At 32.8% G+C, this 13,167-nt stretch overlaps 1 protein-coding gene across 2 annotated transcripts; it reads left to right on the plus strand.

The window, feature by feature from the left end:
- The first annotated feature begins 203 nt into the window (after window positions 1–203).
- LOC149492859 (protein HIGH CHLOROPHYLL FLUORESCENCE PHENOTYPE 173, chloroplastic-like) lies at window positions 204–4,885 on the plus strand. 2 transcript variants are annotated; one of them, XR_016318937.1, is made up of 13 exons: window positions 204–859; window positions 929–1,141; window positions 1,356–1,560; window positions 1,706–1,781; window positions 1,915–2,050; window positions 2,187–2,291; window positions 2,829–2,909; window positions 3,293–3,382; window positions 3,472–3,537; window positions 3,986–4,042; window positions 4,115–4,203; window positions 4,280–4,327; window positions 4,441–4,885. XR_016318937.1 is itself a non-coding variant. In XM_089716608.1 (13 exons), exons 1-13 carry the CDS (start codon window positions 419–421, stop codon window positions 4,510–4,512), a joined length of 1,668 nt encoding a protein of 555 aa, XP_089572734.1. In that variant the 5' UTR covers window positions 209–418; the 3' UTR covers window positions 4,513–4,885. The 2 variants fall into 2 exon arrangements, 1 of the variants encoding a protein (XP_089572734.1); XM_089716608.1 differs by having other exon boundaries at window positions 209–859; window positions 4,126–4,203.
- Window positions 4,886–13,167: the final 8,282 nt, after the last annotated feature.

The raw sequence follows: 13,167 nt of genomic DNA on the forward strand, positions 1-13,167 counted from the left end.
AAACCAGACTTCTTTCCATCACCACAGTTGCTTATAAATGAATAAATATTTATATTTATTTATATAAATATTAAAATAAAATAAAAAAGGAAAAGAGTGAATACTCGGCCATGCCGAAAGAAAAGGAAAGGATGATTGTAAATACATATTTGTGACTTGCATGTTCATTTCCCCAACCAGAAAAAAAAAAAAAAAGAAAGAAAAAGAAAAAAGGATTGAGAAGGAAAAGAGTGACAGGAGGAAGATAGAGAAGAACGTGGCAGACTTGTGGGCTCTAATTCTTTGTGGTCTTTGACACTTAAGAACTAAAATCGAACACCAACCATCCATTATTTTAATTTATTTTATTTTCAAAGTTATCCTCTCCTCCGAACCTTATTAATTAATCAAAGTTGCCGTCGATCATTAGTCAGTCAAAATGATCAGAACTTCACCAACGCCATGTGCCACTTTAAGCAATAGCAATCACTTGAAATTGAAATTCAGCTCTCGTCGCAAACTCATCGCAGTGAGAGCCACCAACAACAACCAGAAAGACGATGAAGTAGAAAATGAGCAAGGCGCGAGAACGCAAAAGCAAACCCTGAGTTTGGAGGACGTGAATCCGGTAGGTTTAGGGAGAAAGTCCAGGCAGATATTCGACGAGGTGTGGAGGAAGTTCTCTGGGTTGGGGCAGATTTCGAGGACTACACGTGCCGATGACATGGAGGCATTGGATGCGTTGCTTATAAGGGAGGGCCCAATGTGCGAGTTCGCCATTCCTGGGGCTCAGAATACCACTGTGCTTGTGGTTGGAGGCACCAGCCGCATTGGCCGGATTGTTGTTAGAAAGCTTATGCTCAGGGGTTATACTGTCAAGGTAAATTATTTTCTTTTCTTTTCTTCTGTCCAGTGTCTTCCATTGCCTTAAATGGATTCTTTTACCCAGGCTTTGGTAAGGAAAGCTGATAAGGAAGTCGTTGACATGCTCCCGAGGTCAGTGGAGATTGTGGTTGGCGACGTGGGCGATCCTTCCACCCTTAGGGATGCTGTGGAAGGCTGTAACAAAATTATCTATTGTGCCACTGCACGTTCTGCCATTACCGGTGATCTCTTCAGAGTTGATCACCAAGGGGTTTCCAACCTTAGTAAAGCATTTCAGGTACGTCCCAATCCTCTTTTACGAACCTCCTTGAATGCGTGAGAATACTCATGGGTTTGATTGAGTTGGAATATGCTTTCTTTATGACACCGCAAATGTACTGTCTTTAGTATGCTTAACTAGATATCCTTCCTTCATTTTTAGAGGCATTCTCTGCCACATCCGAATGTCGCTTCAAAATTTTGCTTATCTGAAATCTAGAAAACAATTGTAGGACTACAACAACAAACTAGCACAACTTCGCGCTGGAAAAAGCAGCAAAAGCAAGCTATTGCTTGCAAAGTTCAAATCTGCTTCTTCATTGAATGGGTGGGAAGTCCGCCAAGGAACTTATTTCCAGGATGCTATAGCTTCAAAGTATGATGCAGGAATGGATGCTAAATTTGAGTTCACAGAGACTGGTGATGCAGTTTTCTCAGGTAAACTGGATGCACATACAGCCAACCTATAATGTGAATCCAATTTCAGGCAACTAAAATTGAGAGGGGCTTACTTTTTTGTGAAGTAAAAGGTATTTCTACAAATGTGCTTCCCTTAACTCTCTGTTTTTCATGTTCACTGAAGGGTATGTTTTCACCAGAGGAGGGTATGTGGAACTATCAAAAAAGCTTTCTCTTCCTCTGGGTTACACTCTCGATAGGTACATGATTCTTAACATATAAATGGCCTTTCATATTACTCGAAGTCAGATATTGATACATTTCTTAGCTGTTCTTTTTGCCTGCATTGTGAAATGCTTATCTTGCTTCCATAATGAACTTTTCTAATGGCAGGTATGAAGGTCTGGTGCTCTCTGTTGGAGGAAATGGAAGATCCTATGTTTTAATTCTTGAAGCTGGTCCGTCAGCTGATACAAGTCAAAGCAAATTGTATTTTGCAAGGATTAGCACAAAAGTAGGATTTTGTAGGGTAAAGATCATCGGACCTTACTCAAATAACTGCAGTTGTTTTTGGTGCTACCCTAGTCGCCATTTCTTCTTTTATTGGGACAGGTTGAAAAGTTTGTGTGTAATTCTATTCTTTCATTTTTTTCTGTAAATGGCAGGTCAGAGTGCCATTTTCATCCTTCCGCCCTGTGAAACCTGATGATCCACCATTGGATCCATTCCTTGTGCACACATTGACCTTACGCTTTGAGCCCCGAAGACAGGTTTGTCGATCACTTGATCCTCCTGCTTCTGGTTTTGTAAACATCCTAGCTGGCCATTGCCACTATAAGTAACCTTTAGTAGCAAGTTGCTTTTCAATGTTTTGTCCTTCATTTTTTACCTTTAGGGGGGGACGGGATTTGGATTATTTTCGTAAGAACTTCATGATACATTGTCTTGATTAATAAGACTGATGGTTAAGTGGAGTTTGGATGAAAGAAGTTGGGACAAGCTCATTTCAAACTAATTGCTTGGCCAAATTATGAGTACAAACTATGGTGATATTTTACCAAATCACTGTTTATAACTCATTTTCCTTATCCAATGAGACTGCTAATTTTTCTAAACAAAATTATCAAGCAAATATTTCTTATTGTTAATGTCAGTGTATTGGTCTTAGCACTCAAGATGTTTTTGGAGTTTTTCGGTGTAAATGAAGAAGAATATTTCTCATGATGCGGATGACAATACAGACACCTGATGGATTTGCAGATTCTTTTATTTAGCTTTGCTAATTCTTTTTATCATTCTTGCTGCAGAGACCAGTTGAAGGACCTGCAGGTCCAAAGCAAGATCTCAGAAGCTTTAAGCTTATATTGGAATATATAAAAGCGTTGCCTGTAAGTCATGGTGCTCTGCTGCATGCATAACATTCGGTTTATCTCAATTTCTATTCTTTGATTGCCAGGGTATATATATACATCAAACATGCAAGAAAACTGTGTTCCTCTTTGCATGGTAAACATTATATGTAAAAACTTGAGCAAAGGTTTGGAAAAAGTTGATGAACAATAACCAAAGAGTAGCATGATTATGCTGTTTGAAATAGTTGTTCTGAATTCTCAAATGCTAAAGTCAGCTTCCATTTATTAACAATATGGAAACTGTGAATTTGTAATATTCATCAGATTTTGTTGTGAGATTTTCTTTCTACTTTGTTTATATGAAGGTTTAGAATCTGTGTATTTAATATGTCTTATTTTTGAAAGAATATATTGTGCAGACTGGGCAAGAAACAGACTTCATCTTGGTCTCATGTACGGGACTAGGAGTGGAACCTACCAGAAGGGAGCAAGTTCTAAAAGCCAAGAGGGTTGGTCCTTTACTGTGCTTTTACTTATTTTATAAAACATTTGACTATTGTTAGTACCTTTGGGTACCTAACTGGTGTTTGTGGCCTAGGCTGGGGAAGACTCACTGAGGCGGTCTGGCCTTGGATACACAATAATTCGTCCTGGTCCTTTGAAGGTAACCATTTTCCCTAAGTTTGATAATGTGACATTTCGTGATGATTATGTTTGGTTGGAGGATGCAATGGCCACACTCTTAATGCGAAGAAGTTGATTATGCTATAGAAGTTTATTTATTACTTAGAAGTTGATGTTCCACAAACTCTTAATACCATGTGCACTTCGAGTAGAACTAGTTATGGAGTACATATAAATCATTTTACTCAAGAGTGTGCTACAGCGCTTCCGCTCCTTTGACATGTTGGCAAAAATATCATGAAATACCTTCTTGCCAAAATCAGCCTGCTTTCTGAGTTCCATTGGTGCCCCTCCATTAACTGTTAGGAGAATGCATGCAAAGTTGTGAAGAATAAAATACTATTAGTTCTAAATAAAAATGATTGCCAGCTGATTAGATTTTTCAGCTATTGGGAGTGGAGAATATAATTCCAAGATTCCTCTTGCAGGAAGAGCCTGGTGGTCAACGAGCACTCATATTTGACCAAGGAAATAGGATTTCTCAGGTGTGAAATTGTATTTTGTCTGACAGAAGCATGAGCCCATAATTATACTCACATCAGTCCTGATAATCACAGTTCAATTATAGGGCATTAGCTGTGCCGATGTGGCTGATATCTGTGTGAAGGCATTGCACGATTCAACAGCAAGAAACAAAAGCTTCGATGTGAGTAGCATTCCGTTTGGGTTTGATTATCAGTATTGGCTACGTGAGATGGACTTTTTACTTATGTCATCTGCAGGTTTGTTACGAATATGTTGCTGAGCAAGGGAGGGAGCTCTACGAGCTGGTAAGGGGCCAACTATATCTTCTAGTTAATATTGAAAATTGAAAGGCTTGATCATTCAATAAGAATCATCGTCCTCATTTAAGCTGAACCAAATATTTATCTCTTGTCTGCAGGTGGCACATCTGCCCGACAAAGCGAACAACTATTTGACTCCTGCATTATCTGTTTTAGAAAAGAACACTTGAACATAACACATTCACTAAAAAACACAGTGGATCGAGAGATTTTGGAAGAAAGCACAACGAAATAGAAGAAATCTCCTGTGATGTCTTTAAATAAAACATAGTTTTGTTCTTTTTCTATATATTGTGAAATTTGTGGTCCACGGTTGTCATACTGGACTCTTAGTGTTTTCCTTTTTGTATATTCAGGTGTAGATAACATGTGTATGTACTGACTGCATATTGCAGTACCACTAACAGAGGTGAGAGGATGTCAAGAACTGGAATTGTGTGTAGTGAAAACTAAGAAGGCAAAAATTTAGAATTTGTTTGGTATAAATGTATTTCATAAAGTTTAATACTCCTTTTGTTCTCTTAATATAGAAAAACTTTTCAATTTGAGGGTTTCTTTTATATAAAGAATTTTACTTTAAATGGAAACTTTGAGAAGGATGCTAGATGAAAAAATCTAAAATGCTCTTATATGAGCTTTGTTATCAGTGTGAAAATTGCTCCCTGAACAAGAAAAGTGGCATAAAAAAAAAAAAAGAATAGCATTTTAATGCACTTGTATTTTCAAAGTATGACTAGATGATTATTTTTTGTGCATTTTTAACGATGTGTTGTGCTCAACTTTATGAATGTGAGCATAAATATAAGTGACAGTTTGTTGATCTATAATATGGATGCACAATTGGAAGGTTGCACTATAGTTTCAAAAGACCTTTTTTTTAATATATATTACACCTTATAATTATGTGCACAAATTTCATTAACTCCGAGTTACTCAATTTAATTTTATAATTTAATTGAGCACTAATGAAAATATGTGCTCCTGTTCTTCAAATGAAACATGTGCGATACAGACTTAAATTAACTTCACATATATGCTAAATATGGCTACAACTTTTTCTTAACTCATTTATTTAAGTTATCTTGTTGCAACTTAGAAAAAAACAGTGCTTAATGAATTTTTTACATCATGAGGTATTCATGTTTTCATGTTATATGCAACAATAGTTTTAGGATTGACTCATTTCAAGAATAACCATAATACTTTCTTCTTCATCAGATAAAGAATTGAAATCTAGGTATTCATGTTGCATGCAACAATAGTTTTAAGATTGAATCATTTCAAGAACAACCATAATACTTTGCTCTTCATCAGATAAAGAATTCAAATTTAGCATTTGGAAAGTTGTGGCCATCTCGAGAATGCGTGGGCAAATTAATTGGAATGCCATTGAGATAAAATAAAAATGGTGGATTCATGATGCAACAAATATTGTTGCCCTCTTTCTATTGTCCTTTTTTTAAAAAGCCTATGAATGCAATTTCATGTACATGTCCTATTTCAAATTTATATATAGATATATTGTAGAAGTTGAGGAAATTTGAGAGTAATAAAAGTTTTGGCTCCACATTTTCATTATATTTGCGCGCATATATTTGAAAATGCTCAAGAGTTGTGTAAACGAGGGAAATTAAAATTTTCAAACGGGAAGTTACATTTATAAAGTTTGAATTTTTAAAAGTTTAATATATTATCTCACCTCTTTCCTCCATTTTTGGTTGCAAACCCCATAATTAATGGTTTATTGTGAGTCTCATTGTATGAGTTGGCTCTCTCTCTATTAACAGACCAATTAATACTGTTTAGAGGTAGGTTAGACATAAAATAAAAAAAATGTTCAATTAAACTGTCATCTTAATCTCTATGCAAAACCTGTTTTCTATATATAAATGAATTGAGGGAGTAGAATTTATTCATAAATTCTAATTTTCATATTTGATATAAATTAAAGGCTGAATATATAAATTCACCTTTAAACTTTACAATTTTAATCTTGTGACACCCTGAACTTTGCGGATGACCTATCGTGTGTGTGTGTATATATATATATATATATTTTTTTTTTCTCCCTCTCTATATTTTTAGTTATTCTATATGGGATAAATGGTTTGAACATGTGTGTGAATACATATATATATATATATCAAATTTCACATGAACTGTAACATCCCTTCCCGGTCCACCCGTTAACCCGAATGAACCGAGCCGAGACGCTACAATCTGGTTGAACTTATATCCTGTCATGCTGATATCATCCTGTATGCTAAATATGAATATAAAACACTCCCAATTAAACTTCAAACTTTCAATATCTCCAACTAATCATCATAACACAACAACACTTTATATATATAGTCATAACTGTATAAATCCTCAATAGCATTTAATATCCAGCAATTAATTGCATTCATGATCTATATCAAGTCTTCATGACCTAATCATACCAACTATAGTAAAATATGTCAAGCATTTCCTCCAAATACTTACACCACAATAATTACATGCTTCAATTATATTTCCAATCACATAAGCTCTATCAAATGTAATAATTATACATGCCATAAATCTTAATACATGCCATAATTCTTAATGATATTACTCTCGATCTACTACTCCCAAATTCGTCACTTCTGTTTTGATAGTACTCTTCAAGTCTTCAAGTAGCAACCACGATCTTCAACCTACGCGTGATAAAAATCGACGCGCTGAGTATAAAACTCAGTGGTGCTCATAATTCACATACTTAACAAAGTGTGATGGCAACTAACTTAAAATACAAATTTCATAAAGCATTGATACTCATAGAATCAGTAAATTTCAACATGAATGTCTCTTTGTAGCAACGAATAAACTTCTAATTCATAAACATAAATAATTTAGTTCTACTTATCTCATAACTCCTTTACATGAACCTTTAATCACACATTATGATACTATCATGATCTTACCTGCTGTTCATTGTGTTGTATGAATGAAATCAATAAACATGTAAGACTACATAACAGTATATGTTCATTGTCTTACTTGCTATTCATTATGCTGTATGACTTATGCACTTTTAGTCACATCATATAAGTTATGATTAATAACATCTCATGACTGTATGGCTCCTTAAAGATTCAATAAAGAAACTTGTAAGCATATATAGCATTATACTTTCATGATCTTACCTGATGTTCTTTATGCTGTATGAATTCTGCAACTTTGATTAAACTCAGTGAATATCACAATGAATAAAGGAACATATAAGCACATACATATGTAGAAATAAACATGTACTCACATATGGAATGTAAGCACACATATCATGATACTTTCATTTTACCTTGATGATCTTTCTTGTTGTTTAGTATACTATATGATTCATGCAATGTTATGTCAAGATATCTGTATGACTCCATAAGGTTATAGTGAAACCGAAGTGATAAGAAAAACTGTATGAAACTGGATGAAACTGTATGCTTGGCTGCTATGGCCTATATAATCGTATCCACTCAACGGCCTGTAGCCGGAGTACCAAACTGTATGGGGCGCAGATCTGCTATTCTATGTCGCGACATAGCCTTATCTACGTGGTTTCTACCTAACCTCAATGGAGCATATTAATGGAATGACAATAGATAAAACAAAAGCAAAGTAACTGTGTCATAATTTGCATGCTTGTGTCATGTTATTTTCACATGCTTGTGTCATAAAAATTAACTGCTTCATCATTTCATAAAATTTACTGCTTACCTATATGCTGATAGCCTCGCTAAGCGGGCAACTTGTGTCATGTTAGTTTCACACCATTTGCATGCTTGCATTTTGTGTTTATACATGTGTTCATGTTGTCTTTTTGCTTTAAAATAGTTAAAGACATACAAGTTGAGAAAAGGAATACAATTGCATAGAATTCATAACTTTATACACCATTTCACATCATTTCACAATTGCATAGAATACAATTACAAGTTGTGTTTACCTCATTTCACATCATTTGCATGCTTGCATGTTGTTTTGATGCATGTTCTAATGTTGTCTTTTTGTTTTAAAATGATTGGAGGCATACAAGTTGAGCAAAGGAATACAATTGCATTGAAAATGAAGTCCAAAAGAGCATCAGAACACAATTCGCAAGCGCGCCTTGCAAAGTCGCGAGCGCGAGAAGTGCAAAATGAGAGTCAGAGAGTTTCCAGGCACAATTCGCGAGCGCGCAAATGAAATTCGCGAGCGCGCGTCGTGTTTTCCAGCCTGCGCAGTCTGTACTATTTTGGTCATATCTCTCAATTTACAACTCCGATTTGGGTGATTCAAAAACCCATGTAAAGCTAACACATAGAGGAACAAATAACTCTTCTATGACACTTCCTAATTCCATCGTTAAATGGGGTAAAAATCAAGGTGAAGTTACTGGTAACTTTTCCAGCAAAACTTGTTTCAGCATGAACTCAATATCTACTTCATTTATTCATTTCATCTCATGCTTTTTCACCATTTTCAGTCATCTTACTCAACATGAAACAACATATTTTCTTATTATCAACACACCACACAAATTCTCATGCAAGGAAATTAATTAAACTAAAAGAGATAGCACACCTTCACTCCAAAAAGCTTAAGCTCCTCTTTTTAGCTTCCTTTTTCTTCTACCTTTGAGCTCACCTCTCCTATGCATGAGAATTCTTATGAATACTCTACAATATCACCAAATGATTCAAGTATGAAATTCAAGAAGGTTTACTTACTTGGATAGAATAGAAGTTGAATTAATGCTTGAATCCCATTAAAATCTTCACTACCATTAAAAGTGATGGAGAAAGGAAAGTGGAAGAGGAAAGTAGAGGAAGAAGATGAAGATAAGGATGAAGAAATGAAAAATGAAATGGAACTCACGGGTAGTCTCTAGAATATCAAGGATTTTTATGTGAAAATTATCAAATGGTACCTCAAGTGTCAAAATGGTACAACTCAATACCTCAACTTTATACTTTAGTGCAAGCAAGTCCTAATCCTTATACTTTGATCTTTTTGTTTCTTTCAAGTAAGTCCACTTCTTTTCCTTATTTCAATTACCTCCCATTCTACCCCACTCTAGACTCTAATGGATCGAACCGGGTTTTAGATCAGCCCGACTTGACTCTAAGCATCAACTCGATTCAATAGAAAATGGGACGTTACATGAACTATTAGATCAATTAAATATTTATTATTTTTATTATTGTATACATTTTAATACCTCTGTTGCATAATCCGATTATTTCTAAGAGTATTATAAAAGAAAAAAAAATCACATTCTTTTCTATAATAAAAAAAAACTATTAGCTAACTATTTTTTAATTTTAGATAATCGTCTATAAGAAAAAGAAAATGAAGGAAAAAATTAATTAAATAATTTAATATACACCACTTTATCATAAATTATATTATTTTTTCCATAGAAAGAACTGATAAAAAAAAATTAAATATAAGAATATTTATATGTAATATAGTTTCAAAAATTTATATTTAAAAATTTATTCTATTTGAAAGTTTATTTTTGAAAAATATATCCAATCAAATCATACAAATATAAAAAGAATATTAATAAAAACTATTTTTCTACTTTTATCCCCCTCCTAAATAAAATATTTTAAATTATAATCAAAATAAAATTAAATAAATAATAAAATAAAAAAATAAATTATAAAAATTTTCAAATATCTCATTATCGTATATATCATTAAAAATAAATTTAAAAAAAATAAATTTAAAATTCTAAATGCCTAATTATCTATATGTATTTATTTAAAAATAATTTTTATAAATTATATAAGTCAACTAATAAACTGTAATATATATATAATTATATTTCAATATTATAGTAATAGTAATACCCATAATATTAAGTAAAGTATTAAATTTAATATCTATAATTTATATTATATATAGATATGGGAATAGGAGAATAATATTATTTTCGTTATCACTTTTAATAAAATTTTTATTTTTCTAAAATATTTTTAATGACGACTAATTAAAAATTACAGTTTATATTAATTAATTAATTAATTATAGCAGATCGCTTAGCCCCATTCATCTTCGGCGCAAGAGCGCTCGATCAGTGAGCTATCACGCACTCTTTCAAGGGTAACTGCTTCTAGGCAAACCTCCTGGCCGTCTCTGCACTGATTCACACGGGATTCTACGTGCCTCATGCTACTCGGGTCAGAGCGTAAGCTAGTGATGCTTTCAGCTACTGGACTCTCGCCAAAATAGAATGATAATGTATATAAGTAAAAAAAGAAATCCATTTTTTATTCGGGTAGTTATTTCTAGTGGGTACCTGCCCCATCGCCAACCCCAGTGACATATGTCGAATATGGGAATTTTTTTTCCATGGCTAAAAAAAAATGTATTATTTTATTTTATATTGAGGTGGTTGATGAAAAACATGGGTTAAGGGTTTTATTCGTGTCGCGGTGAGTGGAAAACCATTTTTAGTGGCTGAAGACAGTGCGTTGTCCTACTACGCTAGTTCATATCCCAATCCAGGAAGTTGATAGCTTGAAATTCATAGGTATCCACAATGTATCACTGGTTTTTTTTCCTTTTTTTAAGTGATGTTTCCCCCCTTTTCTTTTCTAATTGGCACTCTGCAAAAGGAAAAATAAAAAGAAAATTACGGTTTACATATCTTGGAAGTGGCAGAGTGAGAAATCTGGAATTTATAGCCATAAGTTTTAAGCAATTGTTAGAGAAAATGATATTTGCTTGATGATATTTTGCTACTAAATCTGAAAAGTTGCTATCTTTTGTGACATATAGTTGAAGTGATTATCTCCTTTCAGTTTATTTTTAACTTGCAAGTTATCGTTACAGAATCCAATATCTAAAGGAGTTTGTGCTTTTCTTTTCTTTCTTTTCTTTTCTTTTTTTTCCTTAAATCCAGTTAAGTTGAGTGCAAGTCTTAGCTGAGTACTCAGATATTTAATAATGTTTATTTATCTATTTCCAAGATTGTTGTATTTGGTCTGTTTGTTGGTTGGATACATGAGGAATTTGTTTGTTCCGTTTTCAAGTTTTTTTTTATATATATATAAATACATATAAACGGACAAAGAGGAGGACTTGTTGAATATATTGTTGAATTAATTTGTGGGTTCAGCTTAGATATATATGTTTATTGTTTTATTTTTTCGTTTGTGGGTTTTGTGCATGTTTTATTTGTTGAAAATATATATATTAAAAGGCAAAAGGATGGTGAATATAAGCCAATTCGTGGCTATATGAGTGGAATCTGACATGTTTGGTTTGTTAATTCAAAGTTTGATTTGTTAATAATGATTAAGATTGTGTAGAGATACTGAGAATGAGATTATTTGCATATAATTTTCATATACTGAGAATGGTTTGTTAATAAAGTTTGGTTTTCTGCTGCTAAAGTTATATATATATATATATATATATACATGGGATTAGTGTTTTCTGATTTTATATAGGGCTGAAATTTTTTCTGACTTGGATAGTGGAGTTCTTGTTCTTATTTATTTTTCAGATTCTTGTTCATGCACGGAGTTGAATGTATGTTTGTTGTGCGGAAGAAGATGATGTTGGTTGTTAATCCTTGGAATCTTGGTGCTTGAAAAATTGGAGTTCAAGAATTATGTTTATGTAAAATTTCTTGTGTTTTTATTGTAATTTTGTTCTGTTTTAATGTACTTTTTAATTCAGTAATTTTTTTTTCATTGAGATACTTTTTATTATGTTCTATATGGATTTATTTCTCATTCTATGATAATTTGTTATAGCTTAGTATTATCGTATTATATTTTAATTGATTTTTAGTTTGCTATTTTAATAGATGTTTGATTGTTAAATTGTTTAATTGAGATATTGGTTTTTATTTAGGTTGAATTTCAATTCTTTTGTTCTATTTTAATATTACTATGTACTGTTGTTTTAGAATATTACATGTTAAATTGTTTTATTATTTTGAAGTTGAATTTTAATGCATTTTTTATATATTTTTTGTTGCACTTTGGGTTCAGATTTGGGTTCCATGCAGGTTTGGGTTTTCTGGATTGAATAAATTTGTGATTAAACTCTCATTCTATGATAATTTGTTATAGCTTAGTATTATTGTATTATATTTTAATTGATTTTTAGTTTGCTATTGTTATTATTCTTATTGAATTTTAATAGATGTTTGATTGTTAAATTGTTTAATTGAGATATTGGTTTGAATTAATTATTTAAGTTGAATTTCAATTCTTTTGTTCTATTTTAATATTACTATGTACTATTGTTTTAGAATATTACATGTTAAATTGTTTTATTATTTTGAAGTTGAATTTTAATGCATTTTTTATATATTTTTTGTTGCACTTTGGGTTCGGATTTGGGTTTGGGTTTTTTGGATTGAATAAATTTGTGATTAAACGGGAGGGGTTTGGATAGTATGCGGGTAATTCTAAACAGATTTGGAACGGGTCTAGGTATTATTGGTTTATTCCTTAACGGATTGGGTACTTCGGGGTCAGGTAGTTTATTTTTGGCGGGTAGCCGCCCCGCTGCCATCCCTAGTTTTAACTTTTAAGTCAATTAAAATTCACCTAATAAATTATTACTCATGAAAAAATTATATAGAAAGTAAATATAAATATGTTTTAAATGAATAATTGCAGAGCATCATATATCATCACTGCTTCGCCTCTGACGACCGCTACTGCATGAGCGGCCTTCTTTGTGGCTTCATTCCTCAACATATCTCTGAGCTGCCATTCTCATATCGTCGAAGCAGCAGGTTAGTGGGTTTTGTGATCTCTTTACAAATTAGCTTAATCGGTTCTTTTTTTTTTCTTTGA

This window comes from Jatropha curcas, chromosome 11, assembly GCF_041381405.1.
Source record: "Jatropha curcas cultivar XTBG-Jc1 chromosome 11, XTBG_Jcur_1.0, whole genome shotgun sequence".
NCBI classification, from domain to species: Eukaryota; Viridiplantae; Streptophyta; class Magnoliopsida; order Malpighiales; family Euphorbiaceae; genus Jatropha; species Jatropha curcas.